This window comes from Leopardus geoffroyi, chromosome C1 (genome assembly GCF_018350155.1).
Source record: "Leopardus geoffroyi isolate Oge1 chromosome C1, O.geoffroyi_Oge1_pat1.0, whole genome shotgun sequence".
NCBI classification, from domain to species: domain Eukaryota; kingdom Metazoa; phylum Chordata; class Mammalia; order Carnivora; family Felidae; genus Leopardus; species Leopardus geoffroyi.
In genome coordinates, this window is record NC_059328.1 from 120,316,676 (window position 1) to 120,338,497 (window position 21,822).

Below are 21,822 nucleotides of genomic sequence, written 5' to 3' on the forward strand. Positions count from 1 at the left end.
ATACCAACTATTTATGTTATCAGTAAGGCTATGAGTAGTTAAGTTTTGGGGAGTCAACAATTATACACGGATTTTCGACTGGATGTGGGTAGCACCCCTACCCCCCACATTGTTTCAAGGGTCAGCTGTACTCCACTGTGAGCCAAGATCAGAGAGGTATTTAATACTGACCAAGTCTGGATTCCACCTAGAAAATACAAGATGTGTGAAAGTATGCACCACTGAGAGGTTCCAGTGACCTTAATAAAGGTAAAATCGCTCCATGCAAAGAAATACATTTATAACAAAAGTATTAGCAGGATTCTGGCTAGTTAACTGTTTTCTTGTGCTTTTGCAGAATTTAGTCTCAGTTTTCAAGCATTCAATTTCCAGAACTTTAATAAAAGGAAGCAATGACAATGTAGCAATGTTAAAAGATGTTTACCACTTTCTTTCATTGCAAAAAAAAGATGCAATATATTCACATACTTATCAAAGTATCAAAACAATTTTATTTTTGCCATCAATATCTTGTTTTCTAGATGATCTAAAAATAATTTAAGAATTCCAAAATGATAATCATTCAATTCCTATAACACTCGACTTGGTTTCCTTTCATTATTTCTTAGCAAATTCAACCATACATGTTAATTTTATTAAATTAATCATCCGTATTAGATTCTAAGATTTACCACAGGGAAGAAAAAAAGACTCTTAACCAAGATGATAATTATATATTTAATACATCTTGCTTTTAACAGCAATTTTCAAAGTAAACACATCATAGACCTTATAACTTATTAAAGATTTATAGTGCTTACAAAGTTGATTCTAAAAATATACCTTATTTGTTCTAAATGAATAACATTATCTGGAAGATAGAATAATAAATTATAGTAGTATGTTTACCACCACTATAGTTAAGATTGTGTACATATATTCAATATGAAATCCTTTTAGGATTTTCTCACTTTCAGCCTTAAAACGTAAAAGCAGATTAAAGTTTGGCATACAAGATCTCAGACTGATAGCAATGGTTTTAAAACCAAAAATTACAAGATATCTAGTTGACATATTATGAGAGCATGGGCACATGCACATACATTTTTACACGTACATCCTCTCTCTCACTCAACGCAGTGCACGCGCGCGCACACACACACACACACACACAGAGTAAGCAGAAAGCTCCACCCTTTTGTATCAGACAACTGCCATCAATAAAAACTGGGAAAAAATTTAACTAAAAATATGTTTAAACCACACTTACATGGTTCCAGGTATTAGAAGGAGATGCACAAAACTGTTATCAAGATCTTTAACATGCACAATATGCCATCTCAGTACATTCTTAAACAGGCTTAAACTACTCACTAATGGGCATATGAATACCTAAAAAGTGATGTGCTCATCCATTCCCCAGATGGCATTCCAATGATAATCAGTCACATGACCCAGCCTGGCTAATGTGGTTTGCTTTACAGAGCCCAACAGATTACAGAACCCAGGAGAATTAGAAACTTCGTTTTGATCGGTTTGGGGTTTTTTGTGTGTTCCATGTGCAAAAGGAATGGGATTCTGTATTACAAATGACAATATCATTTAACACTTTGTGGCACTGTAAAAGGTCATTTTTGTATTTCTAAAACACATTCATTCCAGCTAAATTTCCCAACGGTACCTTCTTTTAATTATATATAGTCTCGCAGATTAGACTTAAAACAATTTAATGCTGATAACCTCTCCTGCTCAACACTTTTACCTCCAGTGTAATTCCTTTTTTGGACTCTCTCCAGTAATGCAGGTTTGAAAATGTTCTACAGACGTTCATTTTCATTATAAATTAAAACACCCAAAGCTCTCTGAGACAACATTAAAATAGAAACTAACCACACATTAGGGCACCCATAGCTCATACTGCTGTGATTAGAAAAATAAAAAGGCACAACAGTAAGCAAAAGAGAATATGCCAGCTTTCCATTTTTGTTTTTCTTTTTTTTTTTTTTTTTGGCTTTCCTCCTATTTTATTTCACTAAGTTTATTAACAGTTCAAGCATTCTTATACTCTGCATGACAATAACAGAATATTTTGGCACATCAACATTGTGATACAATATATGGTATGTTTAAAAAATTAATTTAAAAATTTCATCTATTAATGAACATGTTTTTAATGTAGTGCATATATATTTTATAGTTATTTAAGTCAAATACATAAAGGTTTGTAACTGATTTACAGATGAAGCAATCACAGATTGCAGTAATATATGCGTATGTGCATGTATATGCATATGTGCATATGTGTGTATGTATGTGTGTGTAAATATATACATATATATGTATATATACACGTATATACTTGTGTATATATACATATATATGTGTATATACATATGCATATATATATACACACACACACACACACATACACACACACACACACCTATACACCAATCAAGGGGAAAACTGCATCCTAGCAATTTTACAGTCTGACGTTTTGTTGGTATAGCTATCATGCCCTTTTCAGCTTGTTTTTCTGTACAAAAGATATATTTTTGCCTTCTTCATTCCTGATGAGATTTTTCTGCGATAACTTTACATTCATACTGTAAAAATTAAAAGGTTAAAAGGTTAACAGATAAGATTTGGGATACCAATTTCCATATAAACTAAAAATTAATACTTTATTAACACATGCCCACTTTATTTGCCAAAGAATCTGAGAGTTATGCGATGATTTGAATTAAATGACAAATGTGATAGGGAAAAAGAAAGTTCACAGTCTAGAAGTGAAAGGAGACATAGAAAATGCAGGCAAAAGACAAGGTTACTGCATTTCAAGCAAATAACAACAGTATGATTCAGATCAATCTTACAACATGAAAGGAAGCAGAATGGGTTTCTTTGAGTGCTCAGTAAGGTGAATCAGCAAAGGAAAGGTCATGAACTTAATGACAGGACTGATACAGTGAATTCAGATAATATTTTCTCAAATAGCTTTACAATTTCAAGGAAAAAAATCTGTGACATTAGCAAAATCTTCTGGTCAAAACAGTTATTTTAAAAGTACAGCTATAGATGTACACCCACAATTCAAAATAAAGGAAACTAGGAGGCTTAAGATAACTGGGTGGCTAGATTATTAAAACGACTGTAACATAAGCCACTCAATTCGCCTAGCTGGCTACAACGATAAAAGTGACAGCACTTATTCATGAAACTGCTGTGGCCCTTGAATGCTTCTGTCTGACCCTTGCCATCTATGACTGGGGTTATCGACAGTGTCCTTTTTCTTTTTAACTAAAATGATCAAACACCTTGATTTGCCAGAGATGGTCCTAATTTATAACCACTGAAGCAACACAGTTCCTAGTCATGTCTCTTTTCACCTTTAAAATTGTCTCTTTGATGGAGTAGAAACCTATAGATTAGTTTTTTAAAATTAGAGGATAAGTCATAGCACCTTATCCGTAACACATTTTAGTTTTTCTGTCCAGTGGTTCCTCTGACTTCTAGTATGCTTGGTTTGGAGAAGACCTGTCTCCCATCTCAATAACAGATGAAATAAGCATCAGCTTACCATTGCCAGTTGTCGACCAATGTTTCCCATTGTTATGCCTCCAGCAAAAAATATACACGGTAACCAAGAGCGAACATAGAGAAAATCTGGAGATGTATATCTAGAATAATAGAAATGTTTTTAACAACCCACCGAGGAAGTACAATGACACTTATTAATGGAAATAAGCTGTTACTCTGTAAAGTGGCTAACCCATTTTTAAAAGCTCAATTCTGAAATCATTTGTCATTTATTTTAGGAAACAAGCACCAAAAAGAATACTTACTGATAAACACCATTATAGACTAGCAGTTGAGTGACCAAGGTTGCCAAGAAAGCAATTCCTACTCCAAGGCCAAAACCACTTCTAGATCTATCAAATGTCCACCACAGTCCAATGGAGAGTGCAGCCAGTGTGAGAGACAACTGTATGTTGTTATCAAAATCCACTTTCTGAGATCTGTGTTAAAGAATCATCTTAAAACTTGTAGCCACATAACACCACCTGTTCGTTTTTCTAAAATAAGAGATGTTACTGTTGGGACGGGAATTGATTGGTTATTCCAGAGCGTGGTCAGTCTTTTCATACAACATATTGACACTGGGTGATACTAACTCTCTCTGATATTTACTAAAGATACACAGAGCACATGATAATTTCATTAATAGATCCCACCTACCTGTAATTCCTAAAAAAAAAAAAAAAAAAAAAATAGCACTCTATCTAACAGTCACAATTATAAGATCAGACCCATTATTTGAGAAAGGCTTTCTTGGCTAAAAATGTAACCAGAAGCCTCAGAACACAAGTATTGCTAAAGGAACATACTTTTGCTAAAAAAGAAACCAATATCACTTCTCAAACAGGTTCAGAATTACTTGAGAATCATACAAGAACTTGAAAATAGAAGAGTTGACAGCTATTTAACAGGGTACCACATTCTCTATATGATTTACTGACAGACACATTTTATAATAATGCAGTTCAGAAACAAGAGTACCAAGGACACAGTATCCCTTTCTATTATGTCAACTGTTCTAGTTTTAATTTGTTGAGGATAAAGCCTTGAAGTGAACATTATCTTGCAACCTGCCAAGCTATTTTGGTGCCTGAGACTTTCTGGTATAGGACAGTTTGCTCAAATGATATTTTATTTCCGTCACCTACTTAAGCATCTGTTCACAAATGTACGGCCCTTTTCTACTCCAAAATCTCTGGGCAAAACGAAGCTTTACAAATTCAATTTTCTCATTTCTTTGCTAGAGGATTACACTAAAGGAATTAATTTCAAGTATCATTAAAAGGGCATTATCCATGTCCCAAAGGCCACATCTTGGCACTATATCCAGCTCCCCAGGGGAGACTAGATATTTCGCCTAGCTAACTGGCCATGCTGCAACTAGAGAAGAGAGAAGAAGTTCAAAAAATGCATACAAAACTATTTCTTACTTACTTTTAACATCCTGTTGTTTACCACCATCCCCCTTCCCCCACCACACCATCTGGTATCTCCAAAACCTGGAATTCAGGTTTGCTTAACTTCTCAATATCCGAGGGCTATTGTTGGCCACTCCCTCAAGGTCATTTCTTGATTAGGCTTGACTTAACAAAAAAAACCTATAGTTTATTGTATGCTTTCTGGAAAAGCTTCCTTATTCTTTAGCAGGCATTATACCTAAAACTCCAAAGAAAAGGTTATATGCTCTGATTTTTCTATGCAATAAACATGCTTTTAAAGAGCAGAATTTGATATTAACTGAGTGCTACCTATGATAACTAAATTAACTTCATTAAGGGTCAAAGCAAAATAAGGTAAACAGGTAAAACACATTAATCTGAAAAATAGTATCATGTCATTTCTCAAATCTAAGGGACCATTATGTTACAAGTCTACGTTATAAATTTATGCTAAAATTTTGCAAACATTTTGGATTTTACTTAAAGGGCAGGCAGAAGAGTTAAAAATTGCTATATTCAAGTGTTTCATTGACAGAGAAAGAAAATGACCAAAGCAAAAAATTTAAATTAGACATATAAAGGTTTTTAAATCCCAGAAAAGGCTATTTAAGTGTCTCTATTCAAAAACACCTGAAACATCTACAGTAGAGCCATCTAATCTACCAGTTGGAGAGGAACTTACACGCTTATAGGGCTCTGGAATAGAAGAAGCAGCCCTTCGTAGACTCGAGTCAGGATCTCCGGGATCCGGTCTCAGCTCTGTCCTAGCCTTGCGGTATGAACGCTTTAGCAAAGTACCCAACTCCTCCAGCTTTCATTTGTCTTACTATCTTTATAAAGAAAATGTAGAACTGGGTGATTTCTAGTTGTCCTCGAGATAGAATATTCCAGAAGTCTATCTTTTTAAACCCTTCTAATCACTAGATTTGTTTGTTATAAAATCCTAAATCTCAAAGATGTCACCAAGCTAAACATGTTAGGAAATTCTTTCATGTAAAAGGAAATGGGAAACCAAAATAATAACCGCCACTGAGGGCCTTCCAAATTCACAGAGCCCTAAGGGCTAACACAATTGGGAAGAGAAAGGCGATGTGTTTGTGGAATTGAATACCCTCTCGCTTGCCTCCATTCCTCCTCCCAAGCCTTTCCAGAATACCTCAGTATTTTCTGTAAAAGACAAGGAATCCACCTGCCACGTGACCTCACCTCTCTCCAGCTAACTGCCAGCCCTGAGCCTGGTACAGAGCCACAGGAGGGAACCCTGGGCAGCCTGGACCGCATTCCACGCTCATCCCAGCACCAGAGCTCCTGCCCCTCCACTCTCTAAGCCACATCTTCTAGAAAAAAGGGATGACTGAACTAGCATGTCCCAGACTCTCTTTTACAAAGGAAGGTCAGAGGTGGGGGAGAAGAGAAGCAGTGAGGATGACAGGATAAAAACCTTATGAGGCCAAAAACGTTTGTTCTGGGGTTGACATTTTTCTCTGTGCTGTGGGGGAGAAGACAGTGGGGAGAAGGGAAACAGAGGCCACTTCACCCTTCTAGCAAGGACACTATAAAAATACTCATTCAGGGGCGCCTGGGTGGCTCAGTTGGCTAAGCATCCAACTTCGGCTCAGGTCATGATCTCATGGTTCGTGAATTCAAGCCCTGTGTCAGGCTCTGTGCTGACAGCTCAGAGCCTGGAGACTGCTTCGGATTCTGTGTCTGTCTGTCTCTCTCTCTTTGCCCGTCTCTCACTTGAGCTCTGTCTCTCTCTCTCTCAAAAATAAACATTAAACAGATTTTTAAATAAGAAAACCCAAAAAAATAAAAATACTCATTCATCACAAAATAAATTGTCAGAATCTTTAAATGATCAAATTTTAAAAATATGTACCTTAGGCAAAAAAGTTCTTTTTGGTCAATGTCCAAGCTGAATATTTTCATTATGCCACCTTTAAGAACATTTATGTGGTTTGCTGGCATTGATTAGAACCAATAGATGAGTGTGACTTTTTCTGAAAAAATTACAGGTTCCTTAAGTTAGAAACAAACTAAAAAAAAAAAAAAAGAAGCCAGCATGAAGCCACAACATGTCCTTCTTGGCAAGTCTTAAATGAAAAAAGAGGAAAGAAATCCTTTGAAAATGTACCTGTTTCAATCTCAGAGTTACCGAAACTATACGGAAGTAATGAAGTAAGCTAATTTAAGAAAAACATGCACAGTTTCTAAACATGAGAAGTTTCTAAGTGATACTGAAGATGTAAATGAAAGGCTCTACCCCTCCCTGTAAGCCCACAGCTGCTCCTGTGATGTTTCAACAACACGGCACACATTCTTTTTCTGGCTAAGGAGACACAGCACAGTTTGACAACAGTGAAGTTGCAAGGGACTGTTTAACCTTTGGTTTGTTGGAGCTGCTTTGTGATTATGCATTTTGTTACAGCGGAAAGGATACAGCGCTGGCATGATTTATACCAACAAAGACGGCTACGCACCGCATCACACTGGACCACTCTCTTTTAAATTTATGTGGTTCTCCTAGATGCCTGTCAATGCAGGGGTATAATAACCCAATCACAGCTGTGGAAAAAAGGAGAAAAAAAAATTAAGTCATCTCCAATGCTATACCGGCAAAACTTAAGCTAAAAGAGCTACAACCCCCATAACCATTTGAAAGACTGTTTAAAAAGCTCTTCAAGTTACTTAACATCAATCACGGATATTTTTAAACTTACGTCCCAAAATTTTGAAAAAAGATACCACCGCTGAAGAAAGCGCTGTAAATGCTTACCACAGTATCCTCAACTGTAACTGGCAGAGCACCATTTCAGTGCATGATTCACAATTTAGCACTTTGCACTAGATGATTCATGCCACTTTTCTACTACTACTATCCCTGAGATTTGAAAAGCATCAAACCAGTTGGCAGTTAAGCAATGTTCTCTCTAAACTACATAACCATGAAACATGCTATATAATGCCACAAACTATCTAAAGAAAGCTAGAAGCGTAAACGCATATAATAAGCTCATTACACACACCGTGCTCGTTCGGATGGCGATGGCTGTCCTGCTACACAGATTATTTTAGTTCCTCCAGCTTGTCTCCTGCACCCAGTGCTGGGTCCCAACGTTCCCCTGCACCCTGGCCCTCTAATGAGACTCTAGGTCATATTGTCAAAACGGGGAAACTTACAACAGAAATCTACATTTGAGCCTCCTTCTGCACATAGAAAAAACTTAGGAAATATAATCTATAAGAACTATAAATTTCAGTTAAAATTTAAATTTACTCTTAAAAAGATAAGGAGGAATGATTTTAGTACATTTCTTAGTTTTGGAAAAAACATCTTTAATGTTAAGTGTGTAGTTATGAATAACTGTATGCAAAATGTCTATGATTGAGACTCAGAATACTTGCACCCGATTTTTAATTAAAATACTTGTCAAACTTCAACATTTTATTCATTTAATGGGAGAGGATTTTAAAAGCTAAGTTAGTCATTAAAAAAAGACCTTAATGAATCAAAACAGTCTTCAGCAAGTTATAAGGAAAATGTACTTTTACAGATTAAATTAAACAGGAAATAGCTAGGCAGCTTTGATTTGCTAAACTTCCTAAAAACAGAATGGATATGTTGCCATTAAGTTAAAGACACAACTGTTACAATAGTTGAAAAGCATGTTTAGAAGGCCCAATGCTACCTATGATGTATCTTGAAATTACTGTACCAAGATCTGAGTGCCTGAGGACCGGGAACCCCTGCCTGGCCCGGGAGTGGCTAGCTATACCTTAACAAATGATGCATCCAATCATTAAGGAAAAATGGAAATCAATTAATATCACAAATCGCAGGCTAGCAGACCAGTGGAGCAGTCTACCATCTGGAGGTGAGCTGCTACAATGATATATCTGTGTCCTAATCTACAAATCTGAAAGCGCTCTCCTGAGTTAGGCTTTTGCTGAGCATAGCGGGTTCACAGACCATCAAGAGATTAACAACAAATTTCAGCAATGCAGACCTCCAAAATCTGTTAGTAAATTTAAAACTTTCATATCCTATTCCTATTTAAAAGGTTCAGCTCTAAAATCCTGTGAGATTAACTGACAGCACTTCCAAATTTCTACAAAATTAAAATGGCACCAAGCATGCCTAACAGTTGAAATATATCTAAATGAATGTTACCTCTTTTTTTTTTTTTTTCTCAAGGGGTCATGAAACTAACAGCTCATATCATTCCTCACTCTGGCTCTCCCTCTCCTCCCTCTGCCTGTTGCTGAGTAAAATCAACTAAGATCAGGCATTCCAAGTCAATTTTCCTCAGCAGCTGATGCCATAGGTAAAGAATTATCACATAGAGAATACTGACGTGTGTGCAAAGAAATAAGTAAGTAAAATTGACTAGATTTGTATGCATGTGATGTCAGACTCACAAGGGAGAGACAACTGAGGAGAGAAAGCAAAAACACAAAAAGGAATTTAAACTGCCATGCTGCCAACCTTGGGATTTGCCAATAAAAATCAAATCCATTGAGTATGCATGGTTCTCGGATGCTCCCTGAGAAGGAGAATTCGAGGAAGCCTGTCACTTCCCATTAAATGTCTTCTTCCTTCCCTTTAAATAAAGGCATGGCAGAGTCTGATCACAATATCTACAGATCAGTGAGGCTCCACTGTTTGAGAGCTCAGCAGAAATATGTCTGGGCCTCTTTTCGTCTTTCTCCACTTTCTTATCCTAACAAGAGAGACCATTAAAATCGTGCCAGTGTAACATTACATGCAAACATCGTCCTGCTTAATCGCAGGGTTCTCTGATGCAAACTAACACTGCTTGGGATAGATTTAAGCTATTTCCCAGGGAGCAGTTACAGCCTACCAAGCCAAAACCAGAATAAGTTTGTAAGACATCAATATTAAGTCATCATGTTTTCTGGATGGAAGTGTATTTAATTCAGTGATACACTACAAGGGACAGTGAAATCAAATGTTTTGCAAGGAAAGGGGGCTGAAAAAACAAAGCCACTGAACGAGATAGACTTTCATGGAAAACAGCTACAGGATAAGCAATGTTCCATTCAATAAATACTTAAGCTCCCATAATGTGTCTCATTCTTGACGTTTGCTGGGGATTTGAAAAGAAAAAAGAGCAAAACAGGATCCCAGCCCCAAAGTGATCACAGCAACAATTCAATACAGTAATACGTTAGGGGTAGCACTGACAGCGCCTGGTGGGGGCCCAGTCCTCTCTTGGCATGTGCTGAGGGAAAGTGGGGTGCTGGGGTTTCAGGAAAGCTTCACAGAAGAGGTGGCCCTGAGGCAGCAGCGCTCAGCAGGTCAGCGTGTGGAAAGGGCTTTCTAATCCAAGGGAAGCATTTGAGGAAAAGCACGGAAATCGCCAAATACCCACTATCACCCGCAAGTTGTAAGCTTCAAGCAAAAAGGGAGCTTCAGAAAGCCTCAGAGGAAGATAAAAGTCGGCAAGGGCCATATCAGAGACTTCACCCTGCAGACACTGGGGAATCAGGAAATAATGCCATCGAGTTTGAACCAGACCTGGTTTGAACCAGATAGAGCGTGTAGGAACATGCTTCTACAGTAGCACCAAGTGCACCACACAGGACGGGGTAGCAGGCAGAGTTCAAAATCAGAAGCCAAAAAGGAAAACATTGAAAATTCCCATCAGACTGGTAGAGGGCCTGCTTGAATGTTCCTCGGTAACATTCAAGAGGTTTCTAACTGATTCTAACGCACTGCACACACAGAGAAGTTAATCAGCTTGAAACACCAGCCATTATTAAATTAAAAAATAGAGAACCATAAAAAGGAAAATGAGAGCAAAGTCAATTTACCAGACTTCTCTACTGGGTGTCCCTCTAGAAGCATGGCTAGCCAATTTTCCGGCACTGTGTGTTATAGGGAAAGGTAGCAAATAACCAGGGGCCCTTTGGTTTGCATGTAGAAAGTGGTGATTCTGGAGAACCTCCAGAAGGGAGCTCAATCTATGAATATTGTTGGACAGGAAAATGAAAGTACAATTTTCAGTTTTTCTGACTTAAGATGGTTAAGAACCTAGAGTTTTGAAAATGCATTCCAGCACAGGTACAGAAAAACATATACACACTTTGAACGCATGTCAACTTGTACGCGCTATGTTTGTTATACCACTGACTTTTTATTTCCTTGATACTTTCCCTAAAATTGGGGGCAGGAGGGGCAGAAATCCATTTTCTACCTTTGGCAACTTTCACAAATCTGGTACTTTGCTCTCATTTACTAAATACCATGACCTACCCAACAAACTCAGTAGCAGGGTTAACTGGAATCTAGATTTCCAAATGCCTCTCTACCTTCACTTGCCCAGTTACCTCGTGGAATGCACTGCTTTCAGAAGAAACACTTAAGCAAGAAATGTAAGTGTAAATACCCCAAACGGAGAGCTGTGAAGTTTGCAAGTGTGACAAACCCAGTGGCTGGGGAAAGGAAGGAAAGTAGGGACAAAGTGACTGAAATGCAGCATTAACATTTGGAATCTTCCTTCCTAAATATGAGTTTGTGGCAAAAGTGCCCACACCACAGGGGAGGACACAGCCCCTGGTCCTCTCCTTAATGGAGGTACAATGAAACCTCAGTCAAGTTCACTTGCCCCCCCCGCCCCTGCACACCCCCCCACTCACGAAGGTACATCACACAACACTATGTTCCATCCAAGCCCAGAGCTTCATCTGCAAGCTTCAAAAGAGACACCCTGAGGAGAGGGAAGCGTGAGTAGCTTTCTCTTCCCCTTCTCCAGCATGTGACATCTGACCTAGCTGCACCACTCACTGGCCCTCAGACCTTGGGCTCACGGATACCCTCTCTTTAGCTCAGGTTCCTCATTCCCCCAAAGGAGGCACAATGCCAAAATATCACTCCCAAAGTTGCCCTACACATCCCTGGGGTTAAGGGATGTGCCTAGCATGTGAGGAGGCATTCAATAAGAATTTCTCTCCCCTGACCTTCCTTTCGTCTATCCTGAAAAGATGTGTTCTTCCAAGTCCCAAAGAGCTTCAATTAGTAGCCAGACAGCAGCTATACCATAGGAGAAAATAAGCAAACCAGGGGTGCCTGGGTGGCTTGGTCAGTTAAGCGTCTGACTCCTGGTTTTGGCTCAGGTCATCTCACAGTTCAGGACATGAACAGAGCGCGTTGGGCTCGGTGCTGACAATGTAGGGCCTGCTTGGGATTCTCTCCCTCCTTCTCTCTGTCCCTCCCTCCCTCTTTTTCTCTCTCTCAAAATAAATAAATAAACTTAAAAAAAAAAACTAGAAAAAGATGGTGGGAAAACTTAATTTTTCTCTTTTGAGTTTAGATGAAAAAAAAGAAAATATATGAGGGCTAGTAGATATGACAGAGAATGATAAAATATAATTTTGCTTTCTCCTGTATTTGGACTAGTTTGCCTATTCTCTCAGAAAATGTAATGACCTTGGGGCCACTAAGAATCCCTGCCTTTACAAACCTTAATGTGAATATTGTCATAGCGACATCGATTCATAAACCACACTGGAACCTTATGACAAAAATGCCCTTCAATCCATGCAATTGTCCACTAGATTCCATGAGGTCATTCTAAAACATCTCACACCTAACTCCTCTCTCTTCAACTTCCAGCTCTGGGATGGAAGTCAAGAAGGATCTACATTATACTGCAAAGTGTCGCTGATATTAACTATGAGACACCAAGTGGACATTCCAAAAAGCAATTTCTCTCTCGATCAGAATTTTCTTCTACCACACAATGATGGCTCCCTTCTATCACTTTCTTTTATATTATTAATCTATTAGTCTCCATCATTGGAAAAAGCTAAAGAGTATCCATTATAGAAGCTCGGCATTACAAAGGCTTTCTGAAATGCTCCACCTTATTCATTACACATTGTCCACCAAAAAAGATCTACAATAACTCCTGAAATAGGATAACGATTTTTAAGCAAAGAGAATCTACCTTACGTATCTCTTTAAGTATTCTCTATTCTTAAGCTACATCTGAAACCAAGATACCAAGAAGAAAGCATGTCCAAAAATCTAAAAAATAAGAACATGAAGCTTTAAATTTAAGTTGATTTATTTACTTTGAGAGAGAGCTTGTGCACACACACACTCAAGCGGGGGAGGGGCAGAGAGAGAGGAGCAGAGAGAAAGAATTCTGAGCAAGCTCCACACTGTCAGGATGCGGGGCTCAAACCGACAAACCATGAGATCATGACCTGAGCTAAAACCGAGAGTTAGACGCTTAACTGACTGAGCCACCTAGCGCTCCGAATTTGGGTGATTTTGAAAGTAAATTATTGCCCAGATGAAGCTTTAAACTTGAATACAACTACTCCATCTTTAAAGTTTTCATCTACTTCAAAAACAAGGCCATAACACACACAGATCCAACCCTTCAAACCAAACAGTGACAATGATCATCAAAATAACTCAGAGTAAGACTTAATATGAGGTGGGTTGAAGAAAGGATAAAATTAAGAAGTTAAAAGCCTCAACCTGAAGGCAAGCAAGATTTGTTTTAGGATTAAACTTTTTATTTATTTTTTTTAATGTTAATTTATTTTTGAGAGAAAGAGAGAGACAGAATGCTAGTGGGGGTGGGGGGGCAGAGAGAGAGGGAGACTCAGAATCCAAAGCAGGTTCCAGGCTGTGAGCTGTCAGCACAGAGCCTGATGTGGGGCTTGAACCCACGGACCACGAGATCATGACCTGAGCCGAAGTCGGACGCTTAACCGACTGAGCCACCCAGGTACCTCTTAGGATTAAGTTTTTAATGTTCACAGGTCAGACAGAAATCAGACATGCTGGTACCTACCCAGTGATTCCATTTACATTACATTACATTGTCCCTACTAATCTAAGGACAGAAAGATCAGTGGAAGCCTGAGGCTGGGGGTGGGGAATGGACTGCAAGGGGGCACAAGAGAGTTCGTGGATGACGGAAATGTGCCACAGACGGGCTGTGGTGGTGGGTCACATAACTGCACGCATTTGCCTAAACTCATCAAACCACTCATTTAAAACGGGTCTGCCGTACTGCATTTAAATTAAAGCCAGGAAAAATAAGTCCTGCTCAGACAACATCAGAACTCATGTGCCCTGCTTGCTTCCTTTCTAAGCATCACAGAAGCAGCCTACACATACCTGAGGCTGTGCCACAGCAGGGCGGCACCCACCACGCTGAAGAAAAGATGCTCGCAATCACGTCGGGTGGAAAGAGCGTCACATTTCTCTGAATCTGAAGTAAATTTAACACTAATGCAAGAAACACTCCAATAAAAAACAGCACCACTCCACGAATCATCAAGTTCACGCTCCTGCTAGTGACAGATGAAATATAGGGGCCACGCTTTTTGGGCCCAGGCGACTCTGTCTTTCCTTCTGCCATGGTTTCATAAGTTCAGTAAACTGGCAAGACAAAAAAAAAAAAAAAGAAGAAGAAAAAAGCCTTCCCAGCGGAAAAACCAAATGTCTGTGAATCGAAGCAGGCCGGTGATCCTACAGTTACAGCATCTTGTCCTAAAAGAGGACCTACCAGAAATCCTGCAAGAGATAAGAAACAAGAAATCAATGTTTATCTAATAAGTGATCCTGCAATTTTTCTGATTTCAATACTAATTAATTTCAAAGTACTAATAATGAAATGACAAGCTTATATATTTATGTAAATTAGTTACTTACTGAATAAGAAGTGACTTAAAAAGGATTTTTTAGGCATGATGTAATAAAAAAGTGTTTTTTTTATTTACGTGTATTTATATATTTACCAGGACAGAACAAGTGACCTGTGAGGCTCACAGGTTAGGTGAATAATAAAAACAACTTGCCCCACCTCGGAGAAGAGCCGAGCAGGGTACCTGAGACAGTACCACCAGAGTCTGGAAGATTATAACCCAGGTTTCTGTTTCTTCTACCTAAATCTCCAACCCTATCAGTTACAACAGATGGGCCTGGAGATTTAGGTAAAAATCTGTATACTTTACAAACGATAAAAGAATTAACATATAAGATCAACATATTCTGACTGAAAATTGTGTAATGCCCACAATAACATGTGACTTGCTCATGAGGATGACCTCCCGAGGGGAACAACATGACCTGTTTTACTGTTTAACGCTTATGTATTTGAATTTTCGTGCAAGAGCATCTTACAAAACACAGACCACCACCCACTCACCTACAGACACATCAAGCACAGAAACCAGACCTGGCCTGCCCTCGGCAGGCCACAGCTGTGTCCCACCCCTGCCTGGACCCAGTCAGCCCTGATTGCAACCCCAGGAGCTTTTGTGATAAATCTTTAATAGGAAGCAGAAGAAAGGACACGAAGAAAACGAAGGGTAATCCATGGCTGAACTCTAAGGAGTCTGAGCCACACGGCTCTTGACTCCCAAAGCTTAGAACTGTGCCAGTACCATCAGTCTAGGTATCCGTTCCTCTAACCAAAGCGATCTTTCCTTTGTGTGTGGCAAATAACATCTGATGCAAAGTGATCCTTCCTTTGTGCGTGGCAAATAACATCTGATGCATTCTATGAGCAAACAAAACCCATGTGTAAACTGGGTACTGGGGAGGGGGTGCTGACTTTAGAAATAATCAGTGTAGGGGCACCTGGGCGGCTCAGTTGGTCAAGTGTCTGACTCTTGATTTCATCTCAGGTTGGGATCCCTGGGTTGTGGGATTGAGCTCCACATGAGGCACAGTGCTGAGTGTGGAGCCTGCCTGGGACCCCCTCCCTCTCCCTCCGCCCCTCTCCCGCTCACACGCATGGGCACGCACGCTCTCCCCCTCTTCCTCTTAAAAGAAAAAAAAAAATCAGTATGAAAATGAGAATATCTGTGAGTCCTAGTAACTTTCACAGCCTATCAGTTCCATGTGATTAACACAGACAAAAGACGTTTTTTTTTTCCCTGAACCTCTGCCACATCCAAAGCTCTGTGCCCAACACTCACAGAGGGAGTTCTGTCCTCAAACTAGTTTTCACAAACCTAACTTGGTCTACAGCATAACTGAGCTCTACAGCTTAGAGGACTACAGAAAGCAGTATGTATTATGGCTGATTCATGGGAAAATATACTCCAATACCAACTCAAAAGTCTAGAAAACACCTCCTGATCCGCTTTTGCAGACTCTTCCTTGCTGTCGTTTCCTGCATATTAGCATGCCGTATGTTCTCTTTACTTTTGCCAAGGTGTTCAGTAGCCACAGAATTCTTCATCATCATCATGGTCATGACTACTGATATAGCACCCACTGATGGAGGGCCTACTCCATGCCAGACATAGTTAGCTCGAATCTTCAAAATCATCCAAAGGTTAAGTATTACCATCCTCATTTCACAAATGAAATACAAAGTCAAAGAGATTTAGCAAAACTTGCTTATCGTCACATGACATGCAGTATCAGAACTGGAATTTTACCTTAGGTAGGACTCCAAAGCCCATCATCCTCTTCCCTCTAAACCCTGAGTCCCATTCCAGCCCAACTGCTCAGACTTGTTTTTCAGCACATGGATACATGTAAGGGTATTTGGTCAGTGAAAAGATGATAGAAATGGAAAAACTAACTCAAGTGTAAGAGATTCTCAATATAAGTGGGCAACTGTATAATAGCACAAAGATCGTAAGTGTACCAATGTCTTGAAATGTCCTTTACATCAAGGTGTGAAAAGATGTTTCCAAGAAGAAAAAATCCTATGGCCAGTTTGCATACTGTGCAACACCAACGTTTACTGTGTTAAGTTCCTTCACTTCCCAGACTTCCAGCAGACACAGTAACCCGCCCCAGCTCCTGCTGTTAAAACAGCCACTCGAGCACAAAGAGTGTATATACATTTTAAGTGTCCCCAATTCCTCTAGCAAATCATTTGTTTATGTCTGTGCTTTTTCCAAAAGCAAGTTAATGGCAAAGCATATGTGGCATTGAATTATGTTTCCAAAAGAGCAAAATAACTTCAGCTTTAAAAAGCGTTGTTCAATTGTGCCAGGCTCAGCTCACAATCACCAGTGTTTGTCAGAGGGCACTGGCATTTTGGGCAGGACAATTCCTTGTTGTGTGGAACTGCCCTAAGCATTGCAAAACACTTAATGTCCCTGGCTCGTCCCCACTAACTGCCAGCGCATGCCCCCTCCCCCACTTGAGACAACCAAAAATGCCCCTACGTAGATTTCCAAATGCCCCCAGAGGGCAGTGCCCTCCCACTATGAGCCACCATTGCTACAGACTATTTCCTCAAGCTAGAGACTTTCTAAACTATTTACGTGATTCTGCCATAGATGTTTATTCAACCTTCCCTGGCAATGCTTGTTTGTAGTCTCCGACTTCACCCCAAAAGTATTCATTCTTTAAAAGTAACACAGTATTTGTTTGGTGTTTGAGTGTTTTTTAAAAGCTAATATTTTGGGGTGCCTGGGTGGCTCAGTTGGTTGGGCGGCCGACTTCGACTCAGGTCATGATCTCGAGGTCCGTGAGTTCGAGCCCCACGTCGAGCTCTGTGCTGAGAGCTCAGAGCCTGGAGCCTGCTTCAGATTCTGTGTCTCCCTCTCTCTGACCCTCCCCCATTCATGCTCTGTCTCTCTCTGTCTCAAAAATAAACATTAAAAAAAATAAATTAATTAATTAAAAGCTAATATTTTTTTTTTCAAAAAATTTTTTTTTTCAACGTTTATTTATTTTTGGGACAGAGAGAGACAGAGCATGAACGGGGGAGGGGCAGAGAGAGAGGGAGACACAGAATCGGAAACAGGCTCCAGGCTCTGAGCCATCAGCCCAGAGCCCGACGCGGGGCTCGAACTCACGGACCGTGAGATCGTGACCTGGCTGAAGTCGGACGCTCAACCGACTGCGCCACCCAGGCGCCCCAAAAGCTAATATTTTAAAAATCCAAGAAGCAGACTTTGATGACTATATAATAATATAATAGTATATAATTACTGGAGACAAAAATAAAAGAATGCTTTAGAATCACAGTATCCTAAAATTTAAGAAACAGAAGGGAACTGAGAGACCATCTCTATTCTAGGGGGTATGTCAGCCTGATGCAAAACAAAACAAAAAAGTTGTGTGTGTGTGTGTGTGTGTGTGCATTTTTCTGCAGAGTTCCACAATTTATACCAAGTACTCAAAAAGTCGATGATCCAAAAGAAAAGTTAAGAACCAGTGATCTAACAGTTTTCTCATTTTACCAGCATAGCAAATGAGACCCAAAGTGGTCAAATGAGGGGACAAGATCAAGACTATACTACTGGATCTTGCTACCACGAATGTGTAAAGCGTACTCCTGGAAATGACCAGACTCATCAAAGGGATAAGAAATTCCACAAGATCACTCACTCCCTACTATCCAACAGCTAAGTTCCTAAAAAAAAAAAAAAAAAAAAAAAAAAAAAAAAGCATGCTGTTTATAGTATCAGTCACACAACAGGGAAGTGAGTTATTTAAATTAAAGCTCTTGGAATTAAGTATCCCCCAATTTGTTTACTTTTACGTAAAGTTCAGTTTTCTGATTACGTATTGGAATTTTTTTCTCAAAACAAAATGTACCTATAACTTTAAATATTACTGTTACATCAACGATAAATTTGATTCTTCACCAACTTTTTTTTTAAGTCTATATTTGAAAACTTTAGATTACTCAACAAATAATTTGCTGATCAGGGAAGAAGTCTTTGGTATAAAGATTTAAAGAACAGTCCCTCAACAGATCCTCAACAATAATCCTGGTAAGTAGGCAAGCGTATTTAATCCCCATTTTACAAAACAAAAAATGTTAAGTAACTTTCTGAGATGATAACACTGTATTCTAGGTAGTATCAGGACTAGCGCTCTCCCCCACCTCCCCAACACTCTGGCTTCACGTACAGTTCGTTCTCATTTCACCGCATTGCCCCATCTACGAACATCATACAAAAACAATCCGTGTGCCACACAAGTGGCAGCTTTTAAAGTCATACTGATAAATACTGTTAATACCAAAATAATGTGTGGGTTTTTTTCCAAAAATTAACAAAGAAAAATCTCCCACGGTACATAAAAAGCTTTTAATCTTCCGTGAGTCCTGACCTACAGTTTCTATAAAGTACATTACTGAACAAAAAGAAAAATAGTTCAGATAGTTTAGATACATCAATAACAAATCATCAAAACTGGAAAAACATTAGTTCAGGTATATGACTGCCTGTCATATAATAAAATTAAATCACTACTGCACATCTTTTGCATCGTGTGCTCTCTTAATTATAATGGCATTCTCAACATAGAATAAGCATAAACATCAAGAAAAACACACTTACATCAATGCAAAAGTTTAACTCTCCTTAAATAAAAGCACACGAATGTGAATCATAGTCTAGGGACACTAAAACTTCTAGAAAGACAGACATGTGTGCCTTGAAGACACTGCGATTCATCTTTCCTTTCTACGTCAACATCCAAACACAGAAACCATTAATCAGGCAGCACTCACATCCCATTACTACTTTTAAATGTCAAATCTCAGTCATTAAAAAGGTTACACTATCATTTGGGAATAATTTTCTGATAACGATGAAAACAACTTGGTCTCCAAATTTCTGAACTACATTTTATCCTCTCCTTTACTGCCCGATCCACACATAAAAGCAACAGTTGTCAGTTTAAAAAGAATCAACCCCTTTCCCCAATGTACACGATTCACTGTTTGGTCACTTTATGTCAGATGTGTACTGAGAAGTACAACAAATCACACTCGTCAAGGTAATGTCCAGAGAAAGAATCAAAGGGGGAAAACAGGAAGAGTACGTGACTAATATTTTTCTGTGGAGATCTTATAATTCAGGGAGCCTATAATCCCTTCACTCATTTTCACTCACTGGATGGCAATCAGAGCCAAGCGCCAAAGTTGGAAAACAATCTAGCCACTGCCTGCTTGGCTGCCTTCATTTTTCCAGTACTTAGGACTGGAGCACGCCTTCCCCTGCAATCTTCAGCTCCATCGCAATACTCATCTGGGCCAGTTTCCGTGGCGCAGCTGTCCAGTCTACCCATTCCTTCTTAAAGCATCTCCCCATCAATCCTACAAAATAGTAAGCTCTTCGTGGTATATTTTCCTGGTCTAGGGAGCTACACCATACTTTCATAACTTTTTCCCAACACTAACAGGGCATGGGGTCACGATCCCTTGTTTTATTAGCACACTTCTCCCCACCCCCCTCCTCCTCTCCTATCATCCACACCGCTTTCCTTTTCCAGATTGCCAATCCCCACTGAGCAACCCTAAAATCCCAGTAACTATCACCAACCGACTTCTACGTCCTGACAAGAGTTCTCTCTGCATTTACCCACACGCCTACTCCAAAGGTGTCCAATTCCAATCCAAAATGCCAAAGTCCCACTCCTCAACCCAATATCAACACATCTTTCTGCGGATTCCAAACTTACTACAAAACCTACCTTTTGGATCCATCCCCTTCCCAAACCTGAGTCTCTCTGGCTACCAGCTTCCCAAGTCCTGACAGCTCTATGCTTGACAGCTCGCCGACCTCCACCCTCATCAGATCTCCAGGGTCGCCCTTCGCGGCGTCCTCCAGCCTTCTTTCCTCTCCGACACTCTTCCACTGTCCGGGGAGCTTGGGCCTCTCCTATGACCTCCGCCCGACCCCGCTTGTCCCCTTCCGCACCTCCCCGACCCTTCTCCAGGTAAGCGGAGCCCCTTGCCCTTCAGGCCCCATCTGTGGTCCTGGCTACCCGCATCTGCCAGCAAGGTTCCCAGGATGCAAAACCACAAGCAGTTCCTCTCCCCGAAGGCCATCCCCCTCCCCAGGCCGCTTCCCTCAGCACCAAGTCCCCCGCGCTTCGCAAGGGTACCCCAACTCACCCCCGCCTCCGCCATCTTCTGGGACCGGCTCCCGCCCCCCTCCGGCTCTTCCTCCTCCCCTCCCACAACTCCGCCCGACCTCCACTGCGCCTGTGCCGTCGACGAGGAGGCGCTCCGATGATCGGGGCAGAAGAACTTCCGGTTCCTACCGGCACCGGTCTGTGGGCCCGCGAGACGGGGCAAAAAGGCTTCCGGTCTTCGCGCAATCCGAGGCCGCTGGTAGGCGTGGACTGTTTAGACGGTGGGAGGTGGCTGGGTCAGCTGTTGTTTGCTGCTCAGGCCACCGTGAGTTGTGACGAGTCTCCAGACCCTGGGGGCGGTGTGAGAGAATCGCGCGCTGACACACGCACACTCTCTGGGAGGCGTGACCCTCAGCGTGTCTCTCTGCTCCAAGGGGAATTGAGGGCTCTGGAGCGTAGGCCGCCGGGTTCTCCCGCCGAGGACGGTGACTTTCAATATCTTTGTGCTTTTGCTTTTCCTTTCCCCACTAAGTCATAAAAACATAATGGATATTTGACTCATCTCCATGCCACAGCACTTTGTAAGGTTTTTATTGATAATCGTTCCCCAGGTTCGATCAGGTAACACCGTTTGGGGACAGTTGTTTTCGTAGAAAGAGCTTTAGAGGTTTATAGCAAAGTAGAGAAAATACAGAATGTTGTAACCCCCCCTCTTTGTCAGAAGTTGTGCTATAATGTGGATGTGATGAGGTTACAATGGCCTTGAGGAAAGTTTTAGGTGAAATTTGGGCCTAGCACAATTGCTTAAGAGCTTTGCATAAAAGTGTCAGTGAAATTCCTTTTTTCCTTCCTTTGAGCTGGTGAACAAGAAGATGGATTTTTATGTTTTTAAACTTGATAGCAGTACATTTATTTCCAAAAATTAAAGTAGAAATTAAATCTGCAACAAAATGCATCTAGGCAATATGATCTGTCTTGTTTTCTCTAATGTTTCCT

At 40.3% G+C, this 21,822-nt stretch overlaps 1 protein-coding gene across 1 annotated transcript; it reads right to left on the reverse strand.

Annotated features, from left to right (window-relative positions):
* Nucleotides 1-471: 471 nt before the first annotated feature.
* Nucleotides 472-21,155, reverse strand: INSIG2 (insulin induced gene 2). Its single transcript, XM_045479555.1, has 6 exons — nt 20,867-21,155; nt 14,158-14,556; nt 7,438-7,562; nt 3,825-3,991; nt 3,560-3,659; nt 472-2,585 (listed from the first exon to the last, which is right to left on the reverse strand). Exons 2-6 carry the CDS (start codon nt 14,399-14,401, stop codon nt 2,544-2,546), a joined length of 678 nt encoding a protein of 225 aa, XP_045335511.1. The 5' UTR covers nt 14,402-14,556; nt 20,867-21,155; the 3' UTR covers nt 472-2,543.
* Nucleotides 21,156-21,822: the final 667 nt, after the last annotated feature.